At 37.2% G+C, this 21914-nt stretch overlaps 2 gene segments (V, D, J or C) and 1 further gene; 1 reads left to right on the top strand and 2 right to left on the bottom strand.

The window, feature by feature from the left end:
- The window catches only part of Igk (immunoglobulin kappa chain complex), a 3171119-nt gene that overhangs the window by 1777895 nt on the left and 1371310 nt on the right, over nucleotides 1–21914 (bottom strand).
- Nucleotides 8793–9258, bottom strand: Igkv13-84 (immunoglobulin kappa chain variable 13-84). The segment is given in 2 exon segments: nucleotides 8793–9090; nucleotides 9210–9258. Coding segments are annotated over 2 exon segments (347 nt in total).
- On the top strand, nucleotides 18126–18591 carry Igkv13-85 (immunoglobulin kappa chain variable 13-85). The segment is given in 2 exon segments: nucleotides 18126–18174; nucleotides 18294–18591. Coding segments are annotated over 2 exon segments (347 nt in total).

The following is a 21914-nucleotide window of genomic DNA, read 5'->3' as shown; positions in this document are numbered from 1 at the left end:
CCAGATCTGCTGATAGAGGGTAACAGAATCACCAGAGGAACAATCTCTAAACAGAGACAAGTATAACAACTAACTCCAGAGATTACCAGATAGCAAAAGGTAAACGTAAGAATCTTACTAACAGAAACCAAGACACTCGCCATCATCAGAACCCAGCACTCCCACTTCGCCCAGTCCAGGGCACCCCAACACACCCGAAAAGCTAGACCCGAATTTAAAAGCATATCTCATGATGATGGAAGAGGACATCAAGAAGGACTTTAATAACTCACTTAAAGAAATACAGGAGAACACTGCTAAAGAGTTACAAGTCCTTAAAGAAAAACAGGAAAACACAACCAAACAGGTAGAAGTCCTTAAAGAAAAACAGGAAAACACATCCAAACAGGTGATGGAAATGATGTGGATGCTCACAGTCATCTAGTGGATGGAATACAGGGCCCCCAATGGAGGAGCTAGAGAAAGTACCCAAGGAGCTGAAGCGGTCTGCAACCCTATAGGTGGAACAACAATATGAACTAACCAGTACCCTCAGAGCTCGTGTCTCTAGCTTCATATGTAGCAGAAGATGCCCTAGTCAGTCATCTCTGGGAAGAGAGGCCCCTTGATTTTGCAAACATTTTATACCTCAGTACAGGGAAACGCTAGAGCCAAGAAGTGGGAGTGTGTGGGTAGGGGAGTAGGGTGGGAGGAAGGTATAGGGGACTTTCGTGATAACATTAGAAATGTCAAAGGAAAAGCAAATAGTGCTATTTGAAGAGGTGGAACATTGACAAACTATCTCAGTTTGTATCCCAGGCTGCCCTAGAATTCACTCTAATACTTAAACTGGTCTCTGCCTCAGAAATGGCCCAGCATCTGCTTTTTGATACTAGGATTACAGAGATAAGTCAATATAACTGATCTGAATAGATTCTGATACAAAACCTATTTGGAACAACAGTATTTTCTAAAGGGAGCTTTGGGAACCTTGCATTATATAAGATTTCTTCCATCCTGCACTATCCAAATCACAAAACTCAAATTGTAGCTGTATCCCTATTCTGATGTTATTGTGATAAAAATTCCCTTGATTCTGTTCTCTGCTTCATTTATTCAGAAGGAAAATAAAGTCACAGTATCTCTGTTTATTTTATTATTATTAAATAAATTATTATTATTATTATTATTATTATTATTATTATTATTATTATTATTATTAATTATTCCTTAGTCCTCCTTATACATGGTTCTCATTTCTGTGTTCTCCTGACTATAAAAGATTTTTTTCCTCAAAAGTGGCCCTGGCTTTCAAGTGTTACCCAATCAATTCTGAGTAGCTTGAGTGGTCTAGAGGTCAGTCATACTACTGAGTTCTTTTCTGTTGCTATATATTGCATTGCTGAATTCTATACCAGAGGGTTTATGTCTGAATAAATTCTTTCATTTACCAGATTTTGTGGTTTGAATCTTGATCCTTAATTTAAAACTGGTGAGGTTTGGTCTGTTGCTGTGTGTTGTAATGCTGAATACTGTCCCTGGTTGCCTCAGGGATTAGGAGATCCTCATATACACCGAGTGCTGCTATGTAACCTAGCTACCCTCCTTCCCATGTTAACCCTGATTGGTCAATACATATGCTTACAGTCTATAGCTGATCAGAAGTGAGTTAGGTGGGGATTTGGTTCCCAGGCTGGGATGTTGATTCAGAAGACCTAGAGAAGAGAGAGTAGAAGGTGGAGTGAGGAGAAGACATCGTGGTGTAAGTGAATGATGAAAACATGGCCATGAAGGTTGGTCAATTTTAGTTAAGAGTAGCCCAGGCAAATTATACCTCAGGAATATTGATAGGGAAGGAGGTATTTACATCTTAGAGGGTAGATATGTGCCAAGCTCTAGTGCTTTAAAGATATATCATAAATAAAAATATAAAGGTTTTATGTCTTTTTTCTCTGTGAACTAAATGATCTAAGGCAGGGTAGAAATCCTAAATTAAATATTTTCTACAATACACCCTACCAACATTAATGGTTCAATTCATTGTCTATCGTGGACCATGGTGTCATATGTTCAGGGAAAATGCATTTTGCCACATCTCATAATTTTGTTGATAAAGTGGAGTGGAAACAGAAGGTATCTTCTTCATAACCGTAAACATTCAACTAACTGAATCTGCCTTGCATAGAGCTCCCTAGGTATTCCAGACCATTCAGAGTTAAATTATCATTGGCAACTCAGACAGTGAATAGATTGGCTGGAATGGCTTAAACTTTCCAAATTCATTAACTGATTCATAAATATCCAGAAAAAACAAACAAACAAAAAAACAAATTTACTAATTTAGATGGATATGTTGAGACTATAGAGCCATACAGTTTGATAATTAAGAATGCTAACAACACCTGAAAAGGACCTAAGTTTGGCCCAAAACACCCCAATTTGGTTGTTGATAACCAATTTTAATAAGTCCAGTTATTACAGGAAATCATACAACTAGTATGTCCTCTCTGGGCACAAGAATATAAAAATAGCATACACACATACACATTATTAAATACAAAACCAATCTTAAAAATAGTTTTGTTCTTACTATTCTTTTTAATTTTATTTTATTTCACTTATTTTTATTTATTGTATGTTTATGTATTTTTTTAATTTAAGTTATTTTCTATTTGTTTTGCATTACAGTCATCACCCCTTTTACTCTCCCCTATAAAAGTTCATCATCCCATTCTCCTTCCCCTTTCCTCCAAGAGAATACTCTCTCCCACACCAGTTCTCCCACTTCCCTGGGGCCTCAAAGCTCTCAAGGATTAAGCAAATCTCTGAGGCCAGGCCAGGTAAACCACTGCTACATATGTGTCAGGGGTCTCAGACTCCCCTCTGTGTACTCCTTGGTTGTGGCTCAGACTCTGGGAGTAACTTTGTGTCTGGGTTAGTTGAGACTGCTGGTTTTTCTGCATGGTTGCTCACCCTTCAGCTTCTTTATTCTTTCTCCTAATTCAACCATAGGGGTATCTAACCTCAGTCCAATGATAGGATGTAGTTATCTGCTTCTGTCTCAGTCAGCTGCTGGTAGGATCTCTCTGAGGACAGCCCATGCCAAGCTCCTGTCTTTAAGTACATCATACTGTCAGGCCTTCATGCCCCACATGAAATGGATCCCAATTTGGGCCGGTTACTGGACCTCCTTTCCTTCAGTCTCTTTTGCATTTTTATCTCTGCAGTTCTTTTTTTTTTCCATTTTTATTAGGTATTTAGCTCATTTACATTTCCAATGCTATACCAAAAGTCCCCCATACCCACCCACCCCCACTCCCCTACCCCCTTTTTGGCCCTGGCGTTCCCCTGTACTGGGGCATATAAAGTTTGCGTGTCCAATGGGCCTCTCTTTCCAGTGATGGCCGACTAGGCCATCTTTTGATATATATGCAGCTAGAGTCAAGAGCTCCGGGGTACTGGTTAGTTCATAATGTTGTTCCACCTATAGGGTTGCAGATCCCTTTAGCTCCTTGGGTCCTTTCTCTAGCTCCTCCATTGGGAGCCCTGTGATCCATCCATTAGCTGACTGTGAGCATCCACTTCTGTGTTTGCTAGGCCCCGGCATAGTCTCACAAGAGACAGCTACATCTGGGTCCTTTCTATAAAATCTTGCTAGTGTTTGCAATGGTGTCAGCATTTGGATGCTGATTATGGGGTGGATCCCTGGATATGGCAGTCTCTACATGGTCCATCCTCTGCAGTTCTTTTAGATAAGAACACATCTGAGTCAGAAATTTTGACTGTGGGTTAGTAACCCTGTCCCTCCACTTGAGGCCTTGTCTATCTACTGGAGGTAGACTCTTGGAGTACTCTTTCCCTAATTTGGGGCATTTTGGCTAAAGTCACCACCAATGTGTACTGAGAGTGTCATCATACATTTCTGGTCTCTGATACACTCTAGAACCCCCCACCCATCTCTCACTCCCCAAGGATGCTTATTTACATTTATTCTCTTAGCCCTCTGGGTTTCTCTCCTGTACCCCCTCCCAAATCTCATCACATTCTCCTTTCACCTTCTCCTCCCATCTCATTTCTGGGTCCCTCCCTTCCTCCACATTCCATGATTAATTATATCCTTCCCCCTTAGTGAAGTTGAAACCTCCTCATTTGGACATTTCTGTTTGTTACACTTCTTACCATATGTAGGAAATGTAAGTGATCTAATATCCACATAACAATGAGTACATACCATGTGTGTTCATTTGTGTCTGATTTATCTCACTCAGGATGATATTTTCTAGTTCTAATCATTTGCCTGCAAAATTCATGATGTCCTCATTTTTAATAGCTGAATAGTATTTTCCTCTGTATAAAAATATCACATTTTCTGTATCCATTCTTTGCTTGAGGAACATCTGTTTTGTTTCCAGCCTCTGTCTATTCCAAATAAGGTTTCTTAGAACCTGGTTAAACACATGCCCTTGTGTTATATTGGGGCACCTTTTGAGTATATGCCCAAGAATGGTATACCTTGTTCTTAAGAGAGTACTATTTCCAATTCTGAAGAATTGTCAGTTTGTTTTCCAGTGTAGTTGTAGCAGTTTGCCATTCTACAAGAAATGGAGGAGTGTCCCTCTTTCTCCACATCCTCACTAGCATTTGTTGTCACTTGGGTTTCTTAGCCATTCTGATTGGCGAGGGGTGGAATCTCAGGGTTGTTTTGATTTACATTTCTCTGAAGAGTAAGGACTTTGATCATTTCTTTAAGTCCTTCTCAGTTATTCAAGAGTCTTCTGTTGTGAATTCTCATTTTAGCTGTGTAACCCGTTTTTAATTGGGTTATTTAGGTTTATGGAGTTTGAATTCTTGAGTTTTGGATATTAATCTTTGTCAAGGGTAGAGTTAGTGAAGATTTTATTCCCAATCTGTAGGTTGCTGATTTGTCCTATAGACTATGTCCTTAGCTTTACATAAGCTTTCCAGTTTCATGAGATCCCATTTATCAATTCTTGATCTTAGAGCATGAGCCATTGGAGTTTGGTTTAAGATATTTCCCCTTGTGCCAATGAGTTCAGGGCTCTTTCCCACTTTCTCTTCTATTAGATTTAGTGTATCTGGTTTTATGTTAAGGTCCTTGATCAACTTGGAATTGAGCTTTGTGCAAGGTGATAAATATGAATCTATTTTCATTCTTCTATATACAGACCACCAGTTAGTCCAGCATCATTTATTAAAGTTGCTTTCTTTTTTCTACTGTATGTTTTAGTCTTCATTGTCAAAGATCGAAGTGTGTGGTTTTACTTCTGGGTCTTTGAATATTGCACTGATTGACCTGTCTATCTCTGTACCAACACCATGCCATTTTAATCTCTATTGCTTTGTAGTACAGCCTGAGGTCATGGATGGTGAATTTTTTTGGAAGTTATTTTATTGCTGAGAATTGTTTTGGCTATCCTGCTTTTTTCAATATGAATTCCATAATTTCTCTTCCCATGTCTTTGAATAATTGTGTTGGAATTTTGATATGGATTGCATTGAACAAATAGATTGCTTTTGGTAAGATGGCCATTTTCACTATGCTAAACCTACCTATCCATGAGCATAGGAGCTCTTTCCATATTATAAGGTCTTCTTCAATTTAGTTTTTTTCTGAGATTTGAAGTTCTTGTCATACAGATCTTTTACTTGCTTGGTAAGAGTTACAGCAAGATATTTTATCGTATTTGTGGCTATTGCGAAGAATGATTTTTCACTAATTTCTTTCTCATCATGTTTATCTTTTATATATACAGGAAGGCTAATGATTTGTTTGAGTTGATTTTATATCCTGCCATATCGGTGAAGTTGTTTATCAACTGTAGTAATCCTCTTGAGGAATTTGGGCTGTTGCTTTGTATCAGTTGGAGTTGAGAAGGGATGGGCACATCTGTGGGATTGCTCATGAACATCTCAATAATTCTGCACAGACCTGTGAGTCCTGCACCGCTCAAAAAATCAAGAACAGCACAGGTTAGTATTTGGAGAACAAGTTCCTTTCTATTCTGTGAACAAAGAATATCAGAGTGGAATCCACCAAGAAAAAAAAAAAGACTGGAAGTTTTAATATTTCCCTATTCTGTACATGTCTTTTGGTTATTTTTCCACTAAGAGTAGTGACTATCTTTCAGATACGATCACCGAAATCTAATGAAATTTTATTCACTTTTTCCTTTTTTTTTTTTTTTTGGAGGGGGAGGATATGGGTTTATTAAGCAGAGAATTGCTTGACTTTAGCACAGAATCTGTGTTACTTTCAGGAGGATAATGGAAAATGTTTTTAAAAATGAAAAATTATCAATAATAGTGAAAGGATTTAACTGTTATCTAGCTACATTTGACTGTACACTTATCAAGGATATGGCAAAATATTTCTATCACAATCATCTAAACCATGAAACTTTCTTATTTCCCATCAAGATAGCATGAGCTTGCAATTATACACTCTTCTCCCTGGTATTTCTCAGATGCCTCAAGTTATAGATCCTGCTCTCTGTACCCTTTTAACATAGCCTTCAGAAATGAAGTTCTCTGACATTTGTACATTTAACTATTATATATTCTATGTTCTTTGCAATATTCTAGCACCATAAAATCTATTACAGCTCATGTTCTCAATGCCAGGAATGCTTTAGGAATGTCTTTGTCTTTGAAGAACATGGCCAGAACTATGATCATTTTCATTCTTGAGGAAAGATGTAGCCATGCAGAAGATCTTAAGGAGAAGACACCAGGCTCTGAGCTCTGCTGTAGGTTTATCTTGTAAAGAAAAATCTGAGGCTGTTCAATGTGATTACTATGGAGTCCCAATGATTGTTCAAAAAGGAAGTGTCAGGAATTCAAAATAAATACCCTGGAACAAAGATGATAGCCTGTAGTACTTCATGAGGTGGGTAGGCTACTTTTCCAATTCTCTCACGGAAAGGGCTGAGTTTCAATGTTTAAATATATAAAACCTCATAATACAAAAAACAAACTCCAAGATGGGTGGCTCCTTATTTTAATATTATCTGAGATGCTATACATGGAGCATGCACAGATAAAACTTTGTCCTTCATGGTACTTTATTGGGCCCCAAAGAATATATTATAGGTATCATTTTTTTCTCTCTCTGGATGAGATGTGATCTCCTTTTCTAAGTGCCCGGCATGGTATTATCCACAGTACTGCAATTTAAAAAAATTGAAAAAGATGCTGAAATATAGGACAACAAAATTTTATATACTCAGCGTCTAACTTTGTGAGCTAAGTAAATCTCTTCTCTTACTAATGTATATAACATCAGTCATTACTCTACAACCAAAAGAGAAATTTATACACAGATATAGGTCCAAAAGATATGCTGAGAAAGCATTAATTCTGTTCTTCTTAAAAGTAGGATTACAGAAATCCCAGTAATATAAATAAAATAATATCAATGTCATATCCATATTCTAGCATGATTTTCTATTCAAGGATTCACCCAATTCCTAATACAATCATAGTAGAGAACTTCTATCCAACACATAATCATTTAGGGAGAAACCAGAAGTCATAAAAATGATAGTCTGTGCCTCTTTAGATATTAGGGCCCTCTTTGAATATGCTTTTGAAATGGATGAATCGCTATCTTTTAAAAGAATTTGTAGTCGCTTAAATTAAATAACCCAAACTTAGTATATCACATGGCATCATCTGAGAACATGTTGAGGACCTGGTGGACATACAATTCAGGCTTTACTATATGTTTTACAGCAATGACTTTTTACTATATCACTGCAAACAAACATGCTAATAGCACTGAGGCATCAACATACTTTCCGTTTATTCTTCCCATTGGCTCTGAACTGGGTTAATTGGCCTAATACTGAATTTTATACCCAGATGAGTATTTCAGACTTCCCATGTGATATATAACAGACCCTTCAGTCTCTTTCCAATCAGAGTGTAATGATCTTGTCCTTGTAAACTTTCCTATCAGTTACTTAGCAGAATATCCTCCTCTTGACTTGTATGATCTTCTTGACTGTATTCTATATTAGGTGTTTGGACATGCTCCAGTAGAGAGGGTGCAGTAGCCTCTGAATAGGGCATATGCACTCTAAAAAGAACTATAATTTTCCACTACTTCTATCATCAACTTCATTTAAATAATAAGCACCTTGCATTCATGACTACTCCATTGCTGTGAAAAAAATCTCATAGGTGAAAGATTGGAAATGATGTACTATTTTGGCTCATGTCTTCAGCTACCCCAGCTCATGAAGTGAAAAAAGACATACTCAGGGAACACAGTATGATGAAAGTAGATGACAGAAGTTTAAGTGGCTGTAATCAATGCACCCACAAGGATCTGCCTGCAGCTTCTTCAGCCTAGTACATATATAAAAGTGTCCAAGATCCACAACTATTGTAAAAAGCTGAGAATCAATTATTCAAAAGATGATACTTAGAGAATATTTTGGCCTCAAAAGAGTCACCTGACAAACCATCCAGAGACTGTCTTTCTAATTCCAATTCTGCATATCAAAATAGCTTCTAAGAATGTCTGTAGAGCTTTCTCATTTTTGCTATATGACTCCCAACATACTGTTCTTAAAAAAAAATTCAGAGAATTTCTTTAAAAATTTTGTTGTTGAGACTAAATAGGAATAAAGAGACTAAGGAACAAAAGAGCCTCTGAGGTAGCTGTAACCTAACTGCACAGTTAATATCATAGCCTGACTATATTTGAGAATAAAAATGTATTAGCAGATGGAAGCTATGAGAAGGCCAGCTGGACTTTGGTGGTTTATGTCATGGCTTGTATCACTGTGGGAGGAGTACTCCAATACTGTTGACAGTAATAAGTAGCAACATCTTCAGTCTGAAGACTGGTAATGCTGAGAGTGTAATCCTTTCCAGATCCACTGCCACTGAATCTTGAAGGAACCCCAGTTTCCAAACTGGTTGCACCAGATATTAAGAGCCTAGGAGCATTTCCTGGTTTCTGCTGATACCAGGCTAACCGATTATATATGTCCTCACTTGCCTTGCAAGTAATGGTGACTCTGTCTCCTAGAGATACAGAAAAGGAGGATGAAGATTGTGTCATCTGGATGTCACATATCATGCCTGTAAAGGGAAACACAAAACAAATATATATGGTTAATCAAGACAGAATTACTTCCCAGCAGTTCAAATTAGCAATGATTAGAAAGAAGCAAATGAATTCCAATGTCACTCTTCCTTACCTGGGATTCCAAACAGCAGTAAGAGCAGAAGTTGAGAAGGAAACTTCATGTTTCTGCTGTGACCTGACATTGATTACTGCACTGGATGTGGCCAGACTAATAAGAAGTTCTAATTAATTTCAATGTCTACATGCAAATCAACTAGGCCTGGACTGAGGTTATCTCAGTAACTCAACTGGGTGTGTCCAGGTGTCCCAAATCAGACCAGAATATTGCTTCTTTTGATATTGGCAATGGTGTATTTTCTTACAAAAGATATGTTAAACCATTTTCAGCATTGCAGTCTACAAGCACAAGAATTAATTCATTGTTTTCCATTTTATCAGGATCAGAGCACAGCTGTTTATACAAGACATAATAAATAATAGAATGTAGCTCTCAAATGTTTCTTTTATTTCCATGATTCTATAAGGAATTGTTCCACTTGAAACAATCATTATAACATGCTTATCAGAAACAGAAATATATTTAACATATTTTTGATAACTTGAGCACTCTTTTTCTTTTTATACTAAATATTTTGGTATCAATATACAAAATTATTTAAAAATATGCTATTACAGGAAGTGGAGATATGACACCACAATTAATAGGACTGGTTGCTCTTTTATGAGTCCCAATTTGGATTACCAGCACCAACATATTTGACTGAGCCCTTTGTAACACAGTTCAGCAGGATCCAGAACCATTTTCTCTCGTTCATAGATACCAGGGACAGACTTGGTACAAATATATGCAGACAAAATACCCCCCCACACACACACACACAAGAAATAAATGAATCTTTTAACATTTTATGATAATTCTGTGTGTGCCTCTGTGTGTGTATGTATGTGTGTGTGTGTGTGTGTGTGTGTGTGTGTGTAGATCATAGGACAACATAAGGGAGACAGTTCAATCATTGTGACATGGAAGTTACAGGATTGAAACTAGGTCTTCAAGTTTAGTGGCAAGTATCAATTCTGCCTGTCCTATTTCTTTATCCCTGTAATATTTCTTAATTGTGTGTCACTAATAGATCTCTCATGGCAAAATCTACAGGTATCATACTTAACAAATCACTCAATAAGCTATACTACATGTTGAGTTTGAATTTTTTTATTTGGTCAAGTCAACATATTTACTATTCTTATCCAACATTTCTTTACCAATGTTTTCTACAGTTACTCACTACATCAAGTGAGTAGTGATTCTGGTGATTTTAACAAAAATTTCTACTTCAAGAGCTGGAGAGGTGCTCAATGGTTAAGAGCACTAGCTGTTTTCCAGAGTTGCTGGATTCAGCAACCAAATTTCATTGGGCAGCACACAACCATCTCTAGTTTGGGGAGTTCCAGCACCATCTTCTGGCTTCCTTAGGTACTACATAAATGTGGTACACAGACATACATGTGAGCAAAGCACACAAAGACATAGAATAGTAACAAAATATGCTTTTTTCTTCATGTATAGACCATGTATTAATATAATTTGAACCCTTGAGTAATTCCTGGACTACTAGAATCAATTGTTTCCAGCAAGAAAGAGGACTAAGATCAGTTCCCTGTGTTTTTCCTCATCTTTTCTCTATACTAGAGGTTCTCAGCCTTCCTAATGTTGTGATTCCTTAATAAAATTCCCCTTAATATAGTGATCCCCAAACATAAAATTATATTGCTGAAAATCACTACTATATACTCAATCATATTCTGAAGGGTTCATGTGGGATTTTTCTTGATCATGACTTTGTGGAAAACAGACAGTTATGAAGTTCATATCATGTAGAAACATAAACAAACCTTCTTTTCTTGGGTAGGGAAACTTCCTCTCAGTAAATGATTTTGAGTGAATCATCTCTATTGCATTATTCATTTTATGTTTATTTGTAAAAGATTACATTATGCTGGTCAGTCATCAGTCTCTCATTCTATTTATCTATGACAATTTTCAGTTGCTGTCAATTGCTAGGTGAATTGTAGGTGAAAATGTGCTGGGCTGCAATTAAAGGAAAAAACTAACAGGATATTTTTGGGGCTGTAGAACTTTCTCTCTCTCTCTCTCTCTATATATATATATATATATATATATATATATAAAATTATTATACATATATATAATTATTTATATATGTATATATATATATATATATATAAATTATTTAGAGCATATGAACCAAATGACCTGAGTTTGAACTCCAAATATCTGTGAGATGTTATAAGTTTCTTGAAATTTTTTATGTGTATGCTGTGAAACATGCACACAATATTTATACATATCATAGACTGAAGAAGGGTGAAGATGTGAAGAAGGATCAGAAGGTGTGAGATGGAGAAAAGGAGAAAGAAAAATAGAAGACAAAGAAGAAGAGGAAAAAGATAAAAAAGAGGAAGAGGAAAAGTAAAAAGAGGAAGAAAATGAAGAGGAGGGACAGGAAGAAGAAGCAGAAGCATCAGCAGGAGAATAGAAGAAGTAGAAGAAGAAGGAGGAGGAGAAGGAGAAAAAGAAGAAGGAGAAGATATGAACAATAACAAGAAGAATAAGAATTACAGCAAGAACAACAAGAACAAGAACAAGAAAGGTACAAGAAGAAAAATAATCTGGATTCTGATGTCAGCAAAAGATAATCCAGCATTGGTAGATGCAGTGACACCAACATGGTAGGTGAAGTCAGTATCAAGGCAAGGAAAATGTAGATGATTCACTCAACCCAAGATGAGAAAGGATAGTAAGATGTGGACAGGTTAGAAAATAAACTGAGAAAAAAAGAGAGAAAAACAGGGTATAATATAACCTCAAAATCAAGTTTCAAATGCAAGTAAAAAAAAAATGTTTGAAAGAAGTTTCCTATACCTTGATAACTTTCAGATTATCCCTTCTATTAGGAGGGTTAGTTGGTCCTCTTCCGTTAAAATAACCAAGATTTTATCTCCCAATCATGCCTAGAAATCCAACTCCAATGTGATTATCTCACTGGTATGCCAAGAAATATATCTGTTTGGTTACTGTAGATATTTTGAGAGTGACAAATATTAATAAACATATTGATGAAAGACTGAAACTGAGGAGTCTTACAGAGGCAAAGTTACAAGCAGCTATGTCAAAACAGTGCTGCCAGTGAACAGGCACCTTGTTCTCTGTTGGTACACATCAGGGTAAGTTGTTTTTCCCAATGATATGCTGGAGCTAGAAAGCAATAAATCTGGATTCTCTCTTTGTCAACATGAAGAGGATGCAAAGGCCCTTGTGATACTTCAATGAGAATTCTGACCTCCAAGACTGTTATTTGAAAGGAAAGAAGACTATGCCAATTGATGGAACAGAAATAACTCAAAGCAAGGAAAAAAAAGGATTTTGTCACATGGGGTTATAATACTCTACCCAGGAACCATTAACTATTTAATAAAGCACAAGTCTCATAGATCAGAAACCACACTTTAAATTATCACGAAGCAAGAGGCTCTCAAAACTGTCAAACGTATGGAGAGAGCATGTGGCAGATATTCCTTCATGACCAAGAATAAATGATGTGTAGTAGTGGTTAAAAAGGAAGATATAAGGGCTGATAGAAATAATAGACTGACATTGAACAAGACAGTTAAGTAACTAATAAAACCCACTAGTTATCTTACAAATCTAAGAAGTCAGTAACACTGAATGTGGTTATTCGTTGAAGTTAAACAAGAACTGGAATTTTTAAAACAAAAAACAAACAGAAACTCATAGTTTACATGGATAAAGGCATGAAGTTTATGAATAAATAGGAAATATTTGACATGTAGGTATGGAAATATTGTCCTACAGGTTATAAGAAATCACTCATTATCTTATAATACGTGTTGTGTTTTAATGACAATTCTCCTGGAATGATATTGATTCTTTTAAAAGTAATAGCCTATTCAGCAAATTTGCCATTTTCCAAAATGTGAGAAACCTCCCTACATGTTCCTCGGGGGAGCCAAAGGGGCTTAAAGCAAATTAGGATATTGCTATTGCTCTTGGCTGCCCACCAAATGTTGATGGTAGGATTACATTGCTGAAGACTCAGGACATACATATTGTGGGCAGTGGGCATGGGGCAATAAAGGGGGTGGAGTTAACCAGAGTCCCACCAGAGTTCTGGTGATCTGGGCAGGCAGACAGGGAGGTCTGCCACGCACTATCCATGTGGACCCTGGTGGGTGTCTGGCTGTGGGAAGCCATGGACCTCAGCCCGTTGGGGATAGAAAAGGTGCAGTCCGAGGTTTCAGGGCCTCACAGAGGCCAGAGATAACAGGATCTCAGTTTCTGATATTCCAGATGTTGCTGAACACCACAGAAGATCTAAGAACAAATTGGAGGCACTGTGAGCAGCTCGGCCAGCCTCAGGGCAAAAGAGAGGAGTGGGCAGGGAGAGAAGGGGTGCTGGTGGTTCCAACATGAGCAAGAGTCCTTTGTCAGGTCCATGGCTGGAGCACAGACAGGCCTTCAGGCCCGAGGTTGGACGCTGCTCTTTAGGGGAAAGCTTATTCATTTGTTCAAGCAAGGCTGGTCTGTGGTTTCAGGGCTTTATTGTAGAAAGGCAGAGAGAACGAGAGAAGGTAGAATGATGGAGACCAGCCATGGTCACGTGGAGATAAGGGGAATGGGACAGAGAGAAGGAGAGCTAGAGATGAGAATAAGAGAGGTGAGAGCTTAAGAGAAAGAGAGAAGGGGCCAAGCAGCCCCTTTTTAAGTGGGCTGAGCTATCTTGCAGTTGCAGGGTAGCTGTGAGGAGGAGCACAGCTGGCTATTGTCAGGTAACTGTGAGGGTGGAGTCTAGCTAGAATGCCAGGAGCTTGGGGATTTGTCTGCATGAATGATAGTCACAGAATTATGGAGTTGGAGATTCTGTGGTATCAGGCACCTGTCTCTGGGAACGTGGCTCACTGTTTTGACCCTAGTAGAGTTTTCTACTGGGTCTCCGGAGCAAGCCTCACTCCACAAAAACAGGCTGCCTTTCATGATACCCAAACTGAAAACATTTGAGACCTCAGAATGTCAATTATACTTACAGTGTTCAGTTAAAATCATGACTTGCTAAAAGTATTGGAATGTTTGTACTGTCCCTAAGTTCCTGTGCAGAATTTTCCCATGAGCCATAACACAGTGTATTTACATTGTAGGTTTTGAATGAATTTCAAAGACTTGTCTCCAAGAATTGAAGACCTTTGTTTAGAAAACACATATGAAAAACTGGGCTCTCTGCATGCCAAGTATAAAAATGAATCCATCCTGATATTGCTCATCTGGTTGAAGAAACTGTAAGAGAAATCACCTTGAATTGGATGTTCTGATCTCTGATTCTCTGACTTCGGAGTTAGAACTCGTTACCTATGGGTTAATGTTAAGATAATGACTGTCATGTTACTCCATCATTATATGAGACTTTTGAGTGCTTTTATAGATGTTTCAATCAGTGATCCAGATAATGGAAATTTCAACATCTTCCTTTTTAACCACTACTACACATCATTTATTCTTGGTCATGAAGGAATATCTGCCACATGCTCTCTCCATATGTTTGACAGTTTTGAGAGCCTCTTGCTTCGTGATAATTTAAAGTGTGGTTTCTGATCTATGAGACTTGTGCTTTATTAAATAGTTAATGGTTCCTGGGTAGAGTATTATAACCCCATGTGACAAAATCCTTTTTTTTCCTTGCTTTGAGTTATTTCTGTTCCATCAATTGGCATAGTCTTCTTTCCTTTCAAATAACAGTCTTGGAGGTCAGAATTCTCATTGAAGTATCACAAGGGCCTTTGCATCCTCTTCATGTTGACAAAGAGAGAATCCAGATTTATTGCTTTCTAGCTCCAGCATATCATTGGGAAAAACAACTTACCCTGATGTGTACCAACAGAGAACAAGGTGCCTGTTCACTGGCAGCACTGTTTTGACATAGCTGCTTGTAACTTTGCCTCTGTAAGACTCCTCAGTTTCAGTCTTTCATCAATATGTTTATTAATATTTGTCACTCTCAAAATATCTACAGTAACCAAACAGATATATTTCTTGGCATACCAGTGAGATAATCACATTGGAGTTGGATTTCTAGGCATGATTGGGAGATAAAATCTTGGTTATTTTAACGGAAGAGGACCAACTAACCCTCCTAATAGAAGGGATAATCTGAAAGTTATCAAGGTATAGGAAACTTCTTTCAAACATTTTTTTTTTACTTGCATTTGAAACTTGATTTTGAGGTTATATTATACCCTGTTTTTCTCTCTTTTTTTCTCAGTTTATTTTCTAACCTGTCCACATCTTACTATCCTTTCTCATCTTGGGTTGAGTGAATCATCTACATTTTCCTTGCCTTGATACTGACTTCACCTACCATGTTGGTGTCACTGCATCTACCAATGGTGGATTATCTTTTGCTGACATCAGAATCCAGATTATTTTTCTTCTTGTACCTTTCTTGTTCTTGTTCTTGTTGTTCTTGCTGTAATTCTTATTCTTCTTGTTATTGTTCATATCTTCTCCTTCTTCTTTTTCTCCTTCTCCTCCTCCTTCTTCTTCTACTTCTTCTATTCTCCTGCTGATGCTTCTGCTTCTTCTTCCTGTCCCTCCTCTTCATTTTCTTCCTCTTTTTACTTTTCCTCTTCCTCTTTTTTATCTTTTTCCTCTTCTTCTTTGTCTTCTATTTTTCTTTCTCCTTTTCTCCATCTCACACCTTCTGATCCTTCTTCACATCTTCACCCTTCTTCAGTCTATGATATGTATAAATATTGTGTGCATGTTTCACAGCATACACATAAAAAATTTCAAGAAACTTATAACATCTCACAGATATTTGGAGTTCAAACTCAGGTCATTTGGTTCATATGCTCTAAATAATTTATATATATATATATATATATATATATATATATATATATATATATATATAGAGAGAGAGAGAGAGAGAGAGAAAGTTCTACAGCCCCAAAAATATCCTGTTAGTTTTTTCCTTTAATTGCAGCCCAGCACATTTTCACCTACAATTCACCTAGCAATTGACAGCAACTGAAAATTGTCATAGATAAATAGAATGAGAGACTGATGACTGACCAGCATAATGTAATCTTTTACAAATAAACATAAAATGAATAATGCAATAGTGATGATTCACTGCAAAATCATTTACTGAGAGGAAGTTTCCCTACCCAAGAAAAGAAGGTTTGTTTATGTTTCTACATGATATGAACTTCATAACTGTCTGTTTTCCACAAAGTCATGATCAAGAAAAATCCCACATGAACCCTTCAGAATATGATTGAGTATATAGTAGTGATTTTCAGCAATATAATTTTATGTTTGGGGATCACCACATTAAGGGGAATTTTATTAAGGAATCACAACATTAGGAAGGCTGAGAACCTCTAGTATAGAGAATAGATGAGGAAAAACACAGGGAACTGATCTTAGTCCTCTTTCTTGCTGGAAACAATTGATTCTAGTAGTCCAGGAATTACTCAGAGGTTCACATTATATTAATACATGGTCTATACATGAAGAAAAAAGCATATTTTGTTACTATTCTATGTCTTTGTGTGCTTTGCTCACATGTATGTCTATGTACCACATTTATGTAGTACCTAAGGAAGCCAGAAGATGGTGCTGGAACTCCCCAAACTAGAGATGGTTGTGTGCTGCCCAATGGAATTTGGTTGCTGAATCCAGCAACTCTGGAAAACAGCTAGTGCTCTTAACCATTGACCACTTCTCCAGCTCTTGAAGTAGAAATTTTTGTTAAAATCACCAGAATCACTACTCACTTGATGTAGTGAGTAACTGTAGAAAACATTGGTAAAGAAATGTTGGATAAGAATAGTAAATATGTTGACTTGACCAAATAAAAAAATTCAAACTCAACATGTAGTATAGCTTATTGAGTGATTTGTTAAGTATGATACCTGTAGATTTTGCCATGAGAGATCTATTAGTGACACACAATTAAGAAATATTACAGGGATAAAGAAATAGGACAGGCAGAATTGATACTTGCCACTAAACTTGAAGACCTAGTTTCAATCCTGTAACTTCCATGTCACAATGATTGAACTGTCTCCCTTATGTTGTCCTATGATCTACACACACACACACAAACACACACACACACACACACACACACACACACACACACACACACACACACATACACACACAGAGGCACACACAGAATTATCATAAAATGTTAAAAGATTCATTTATTTCTTGTGTGTGTGTGTGGGGGGGGTATTTTGTCTGCATATATTTGTACCAAGTCTGTCCCTGGTATCTATGAACGAGAGAAAATGGTTCTGGATCCTGCTGAACTGTGTTACAAAGGGCTCAGTCAAACATGTTGGTGCTGGTAATCCAAATTGGGACTCATAAAAGAGCAACCAGTCCTATTAATTGTGGTGTCATATCTCCACTTCCTGTAATAGCATATTTTTAAATAATTTTGTATATTGATACCAAAATATTTAGTATAAAAAGAAAAGGAGTGCTCAAGTTATCAAAAATATGTTAAATATATTTCTGTTTCTGAAAAGCATGTTATAATGATTGTTTCAAGTGGAACAATTCCTTATAGAATCATGGTAATAAAAAAAACATTTGAGAGCTACACTCTAATATGTATTATGTCTTGTATAAACAGTTGCGCTCTGATCCTGATAAAATGGAAAACAATGAATTAATTCTTGTGCTTGTAGACTGCAATGCTGAAAATGGTTTAACATATATTTTGTAAGAAAATACACCATTGCCAGTAGCAAAGGATGCAATATTCTGGTCTGATTTGGGACACCTGGACACACCCAGTTGAGTTACTGAGATAACCTCAGTCTAGGCCTAGTTGATTTGCATGTAGACATTGAAATTAATTAGAACTTCTTATTAGTCTGGACAAATCCAGTGCAAGAATCAATGTCAGGTCACAGCAGAAACATGAAGTTTCCTTCTCAACTTCTGCTCTTCCTGCTGTTCAGAATCACAGGTAAGGAAGAATGACATTGGAATTCATTTGCTTCTTTCTAATCATTGCTACTTTGAACTGCTGGGAAGTAATTCTGTCTTGATTAACCATATATATTTGTTTTGTCTTTCCCTTTACAGGCATAATATGTGACATCCAGATGACACAATCTTCATCCTACTTGTCTGTATCTCTAGGAGGCAGAGTCACCATTACTTGCAAGGCAAGTGACCACATTAATAATTGGTTAGCCTGGTATCAGCAGAAACCAGGAAATGCTCCTAGGCTCTTAATATCTGGTGCAACCAGTTTGGAAACTGGGGTTCCTTCAAGATTCAGTGGCAGTGGATCTGGAAAGGATTACACTCTCAGCATTACCAGTCTTCAGACTGAAGATGTTGCTACTTATTACTGTCAACAGTATTGGAGTACTCCTCCCACAGTGACACAAGCCATGACATAAACCACCAAAGTCCAGCTGGCCTTCTCATAGCTTCCATCTGCTAATACATTTTTATTCTCAAATATAGTCAGGCTATGATATTAACTGTGCAGTTAGGTTACAGCTACCTCAGAGGCTTATTTGTTCTTTAGTCTCTTTATTCCTCTTTAGTCTCAACAACAAAATTTTTAAAGAAATTCTCTGATTTTTTTTAAGAACAATATGTTGGGAGTCATATATCAAAAATGAGAAAGCTCTACAGACATTCTTAGAAGCTGTTTTGATATGCAGAATTGGAATTAGAAAGACAGTCTCTGGATGGTTTGTCAGGTGACTCTTTTGAGGCCAAAATATTCTCTAAGTATCATCTTTTGAATAATTGATTCTCAGCTTTTTACAATAGTTGTGGATCTTGGACACTTTTATATATGTACTAGGCTGAAGAAGCTGCAGGCAGATCCTTGTGGGTGCATTGATTACAGCCACTTAAACTTCTGTCATCTACTTTCATCACACTGTGTTTCCTGAGTATGTCTTCATGAGCTGGGATAACTGAAGACATGAGCCAAAATGATACATCATTCCCCATCTTGCATCTATGAGATATTTTTCACAGCCATGGAGTAATCATGAATGCAAGGTACTTATTACTTAAATGAAGTTTATGATAGAAGTAGTGGAAATTTTGGTTCTTTTTAGAGTGCATCTGCCCTATTCAGAGGATACTGTACCCTCTCTACTGGAGCATGTCCAAACACCTAATATAGAATACAGTCAAGAAGATCAACCATGAGATTCCATCTCACACCAGTCAGAATGGCTAAGATAAAAAATTCAGGTGACAGCAGATGCAGGCGAGGATGTGGAGAAAGAGGAACACTCCTCCATTGTTGGTGGGATTGCAAGCTTGTACAGCCACTCTGGAAATCAGTCTGGTGGTTCCTCAGAAAATTGGACATAGTACTACCAGAGGATCCTGCAATACCTCTCCTGGGCATATATCCAGTAGATGTTTCAACAGGTAAGAAGGACACATGCTCCACTATGTTCATAGCAGCCTTATTTATAATAGCCAGAAGCTGGAAAGAACCCAGATGCCCCTCAACAGAGGAATGGATACAAAAAATGTGGTACATTTACACAATGGAGTACTACTCAGCTATTAAAAAGAATGAATTTATGAAATTCCTAGCCAAATGGTTGGACCTGGAGGGCATCATCCTGAATGAGGTAACACAATCTCAAAAGAACTCAAATAATATCTACTCACTGATAAGTGGATATTAGCCCAGAAACTTAGTATAGCGAGATATAAGGTACAATTAGCAAAACACATGAAACTGAGGAAGAACGAAGACCAAAGTGTGGACACTTTGCCCCTTCTTAGAATTGGAAACAATCACCTATGGAAGGAGTTACAGAGACAAAGTTTGGAGCTGAGACAAAAGGATGGACCATCTAGAGACTGCCATATCCAGGGATCCATTCCATAATTAGCCTCCAAACGATGGCACCATTGCATACGCTAGCAAGCATTTGTTGCAAAGATCGTGATATAGCTGTCTCTTGTGAGACTAGGCCGGGGCCTAGCAAACACAGAAGTGGATGCTCACAGTCAACTGTTGGATGAATCACAGGGCCCCCAATGGAGGAGCTAGAGAAAGTATCCAAGGAGCTAAAGAGATCTGCAACCCTGTAGGTGGAACATTATGAACTAACCAGTACCCTGGAGCTCTTGACTCTAGCTGCTTATGTATCAAAAGATGGCCTAGTCGACCATCACTGGAAAGAGAGGCCCATTGGAGAGGCAAACTTTATATGCCCCAGTACAGGGGAACACCAGGGCCAAAAAATGGGAATGGGTGGGTAGGGGAGTGGGGGGGTGTGGGGGACTTTTGGAATAGCATTGGAAATGTAATTGAGGAAAATAAGTAATAATAAAAAAAAGAAGATCATACAAGTCAAGAGGAGGATATCTGTTAAGTAACTGGTAGGAAGCTTTACAATGACAAGATCATTACACTCTGATTGGAAAGAGACTGAAGGGTCTGGTACATATCACATGGGAAGTTTGAAATACTCATCTGGGTATAAAATTCAGTTTAGGCCAATTAACCCAGTTCAGAACCAATGGGAAGAATAAACGGAAAATATGTTGATGCCTCAGTGCTATTACCATGTTTGTTTGCAGTGATATAGTAAAAAGTCATTGCTGTAAAACATATAGTAAAGCCTGAATTGTATGTCCACCAGTTCCTCAACATGTTCTCAGATGATGCCATGTGATATATTAAGTTTGCATTATTTAGTTTAAGAGACTACAAATTCTTTAAAAAGATAATGATTTATCCATTTCAAAAGCATATTCTAAGAGGGCCCTAATATCTAAAGAGGCACAGACTATCATTGTTATGACTTCTGGTTTCTCCCTAAATGATTATGTGTTGGATAGAAGTTCTCTTCTATGATTGTATTAGGAATTGGTTGAATCCTTGAAGAGAAAATCATACTAGAATATGGATATGACATTGATATTATTTTATTTATATTACTGGGATTTCTGTAATCCTACTTATAAGAAGAACAGAATTAATGCTTTCTCAGCATATCTTTTGGACCTATATCTGTGTATAAATTTCTCTTTTGGTTGTAGAGTAATGACTGATGTTATGCACATTAGTAACAGAAGAGATTTACTTAGCTCACAAAGTTAGAAGCTGAGTATATAAAATTTTGTTGTCTTATATTTCAGCATCTTTTTCAATTTTTTTAAATTGCAGTACTGTGGATAATACCATGCCGGGCACTTAGAAAAAGAGATCACATCCCATCCAGAGAGAGAAAAAAAGTGATACCTATAATATATTCTTTGGGGCCCAATAAAGTACCATGAAGGACAAAGTTTTACAATGCAATGACGAGTTTAGGGTTATAAAATGTCAGTACAAATACTCATTTACTTGTGAATACTGTTCACCAGACATTTCATTCGTTGTAGACCAAAATTACATATTGTAAAAATTAAAAGGAGGGAGTGAGATTAAGGAAAAACAGATTTAAAAATGAAACTCAATGGAATATTTAGCTAAAAGGAAAAAGTATGGTGGAAGTTATGCTTTAGGATGTGGAACATTGGCAGCATATACCAGTTTGTAACTGGCTCTGAATGATCTTTGATGCAAAAACTATTTGGATATACAACATTTTTTTAAAAGAAAAGCTTTGCGTTATATATGATCTCCTCCAGTCTGCACTCTGCAACTTACAATACTTAATAAAAGCTACATTTGTGTTCAAGTGTGACTATGACAAACAAAAT

Source organism: Mus musculus, chromosome 6 (assembly GCF_000001635.26).
Source record: "Mus musculus strain C57BL/6J chromosome 6, GRCm38.p6 C57BL/6J".
NCBI classification, from domain to species: Eukaryota; Metazoa; Chordata; class Mammalia; order Rodentia; family Muridae; genus Mus; species Mus musculus.
The sequence above is the reverse complement of the archived record's forward strand: the minus strand, read 5'-3'. Positions and strand labels throughout refer to the sequence as shown.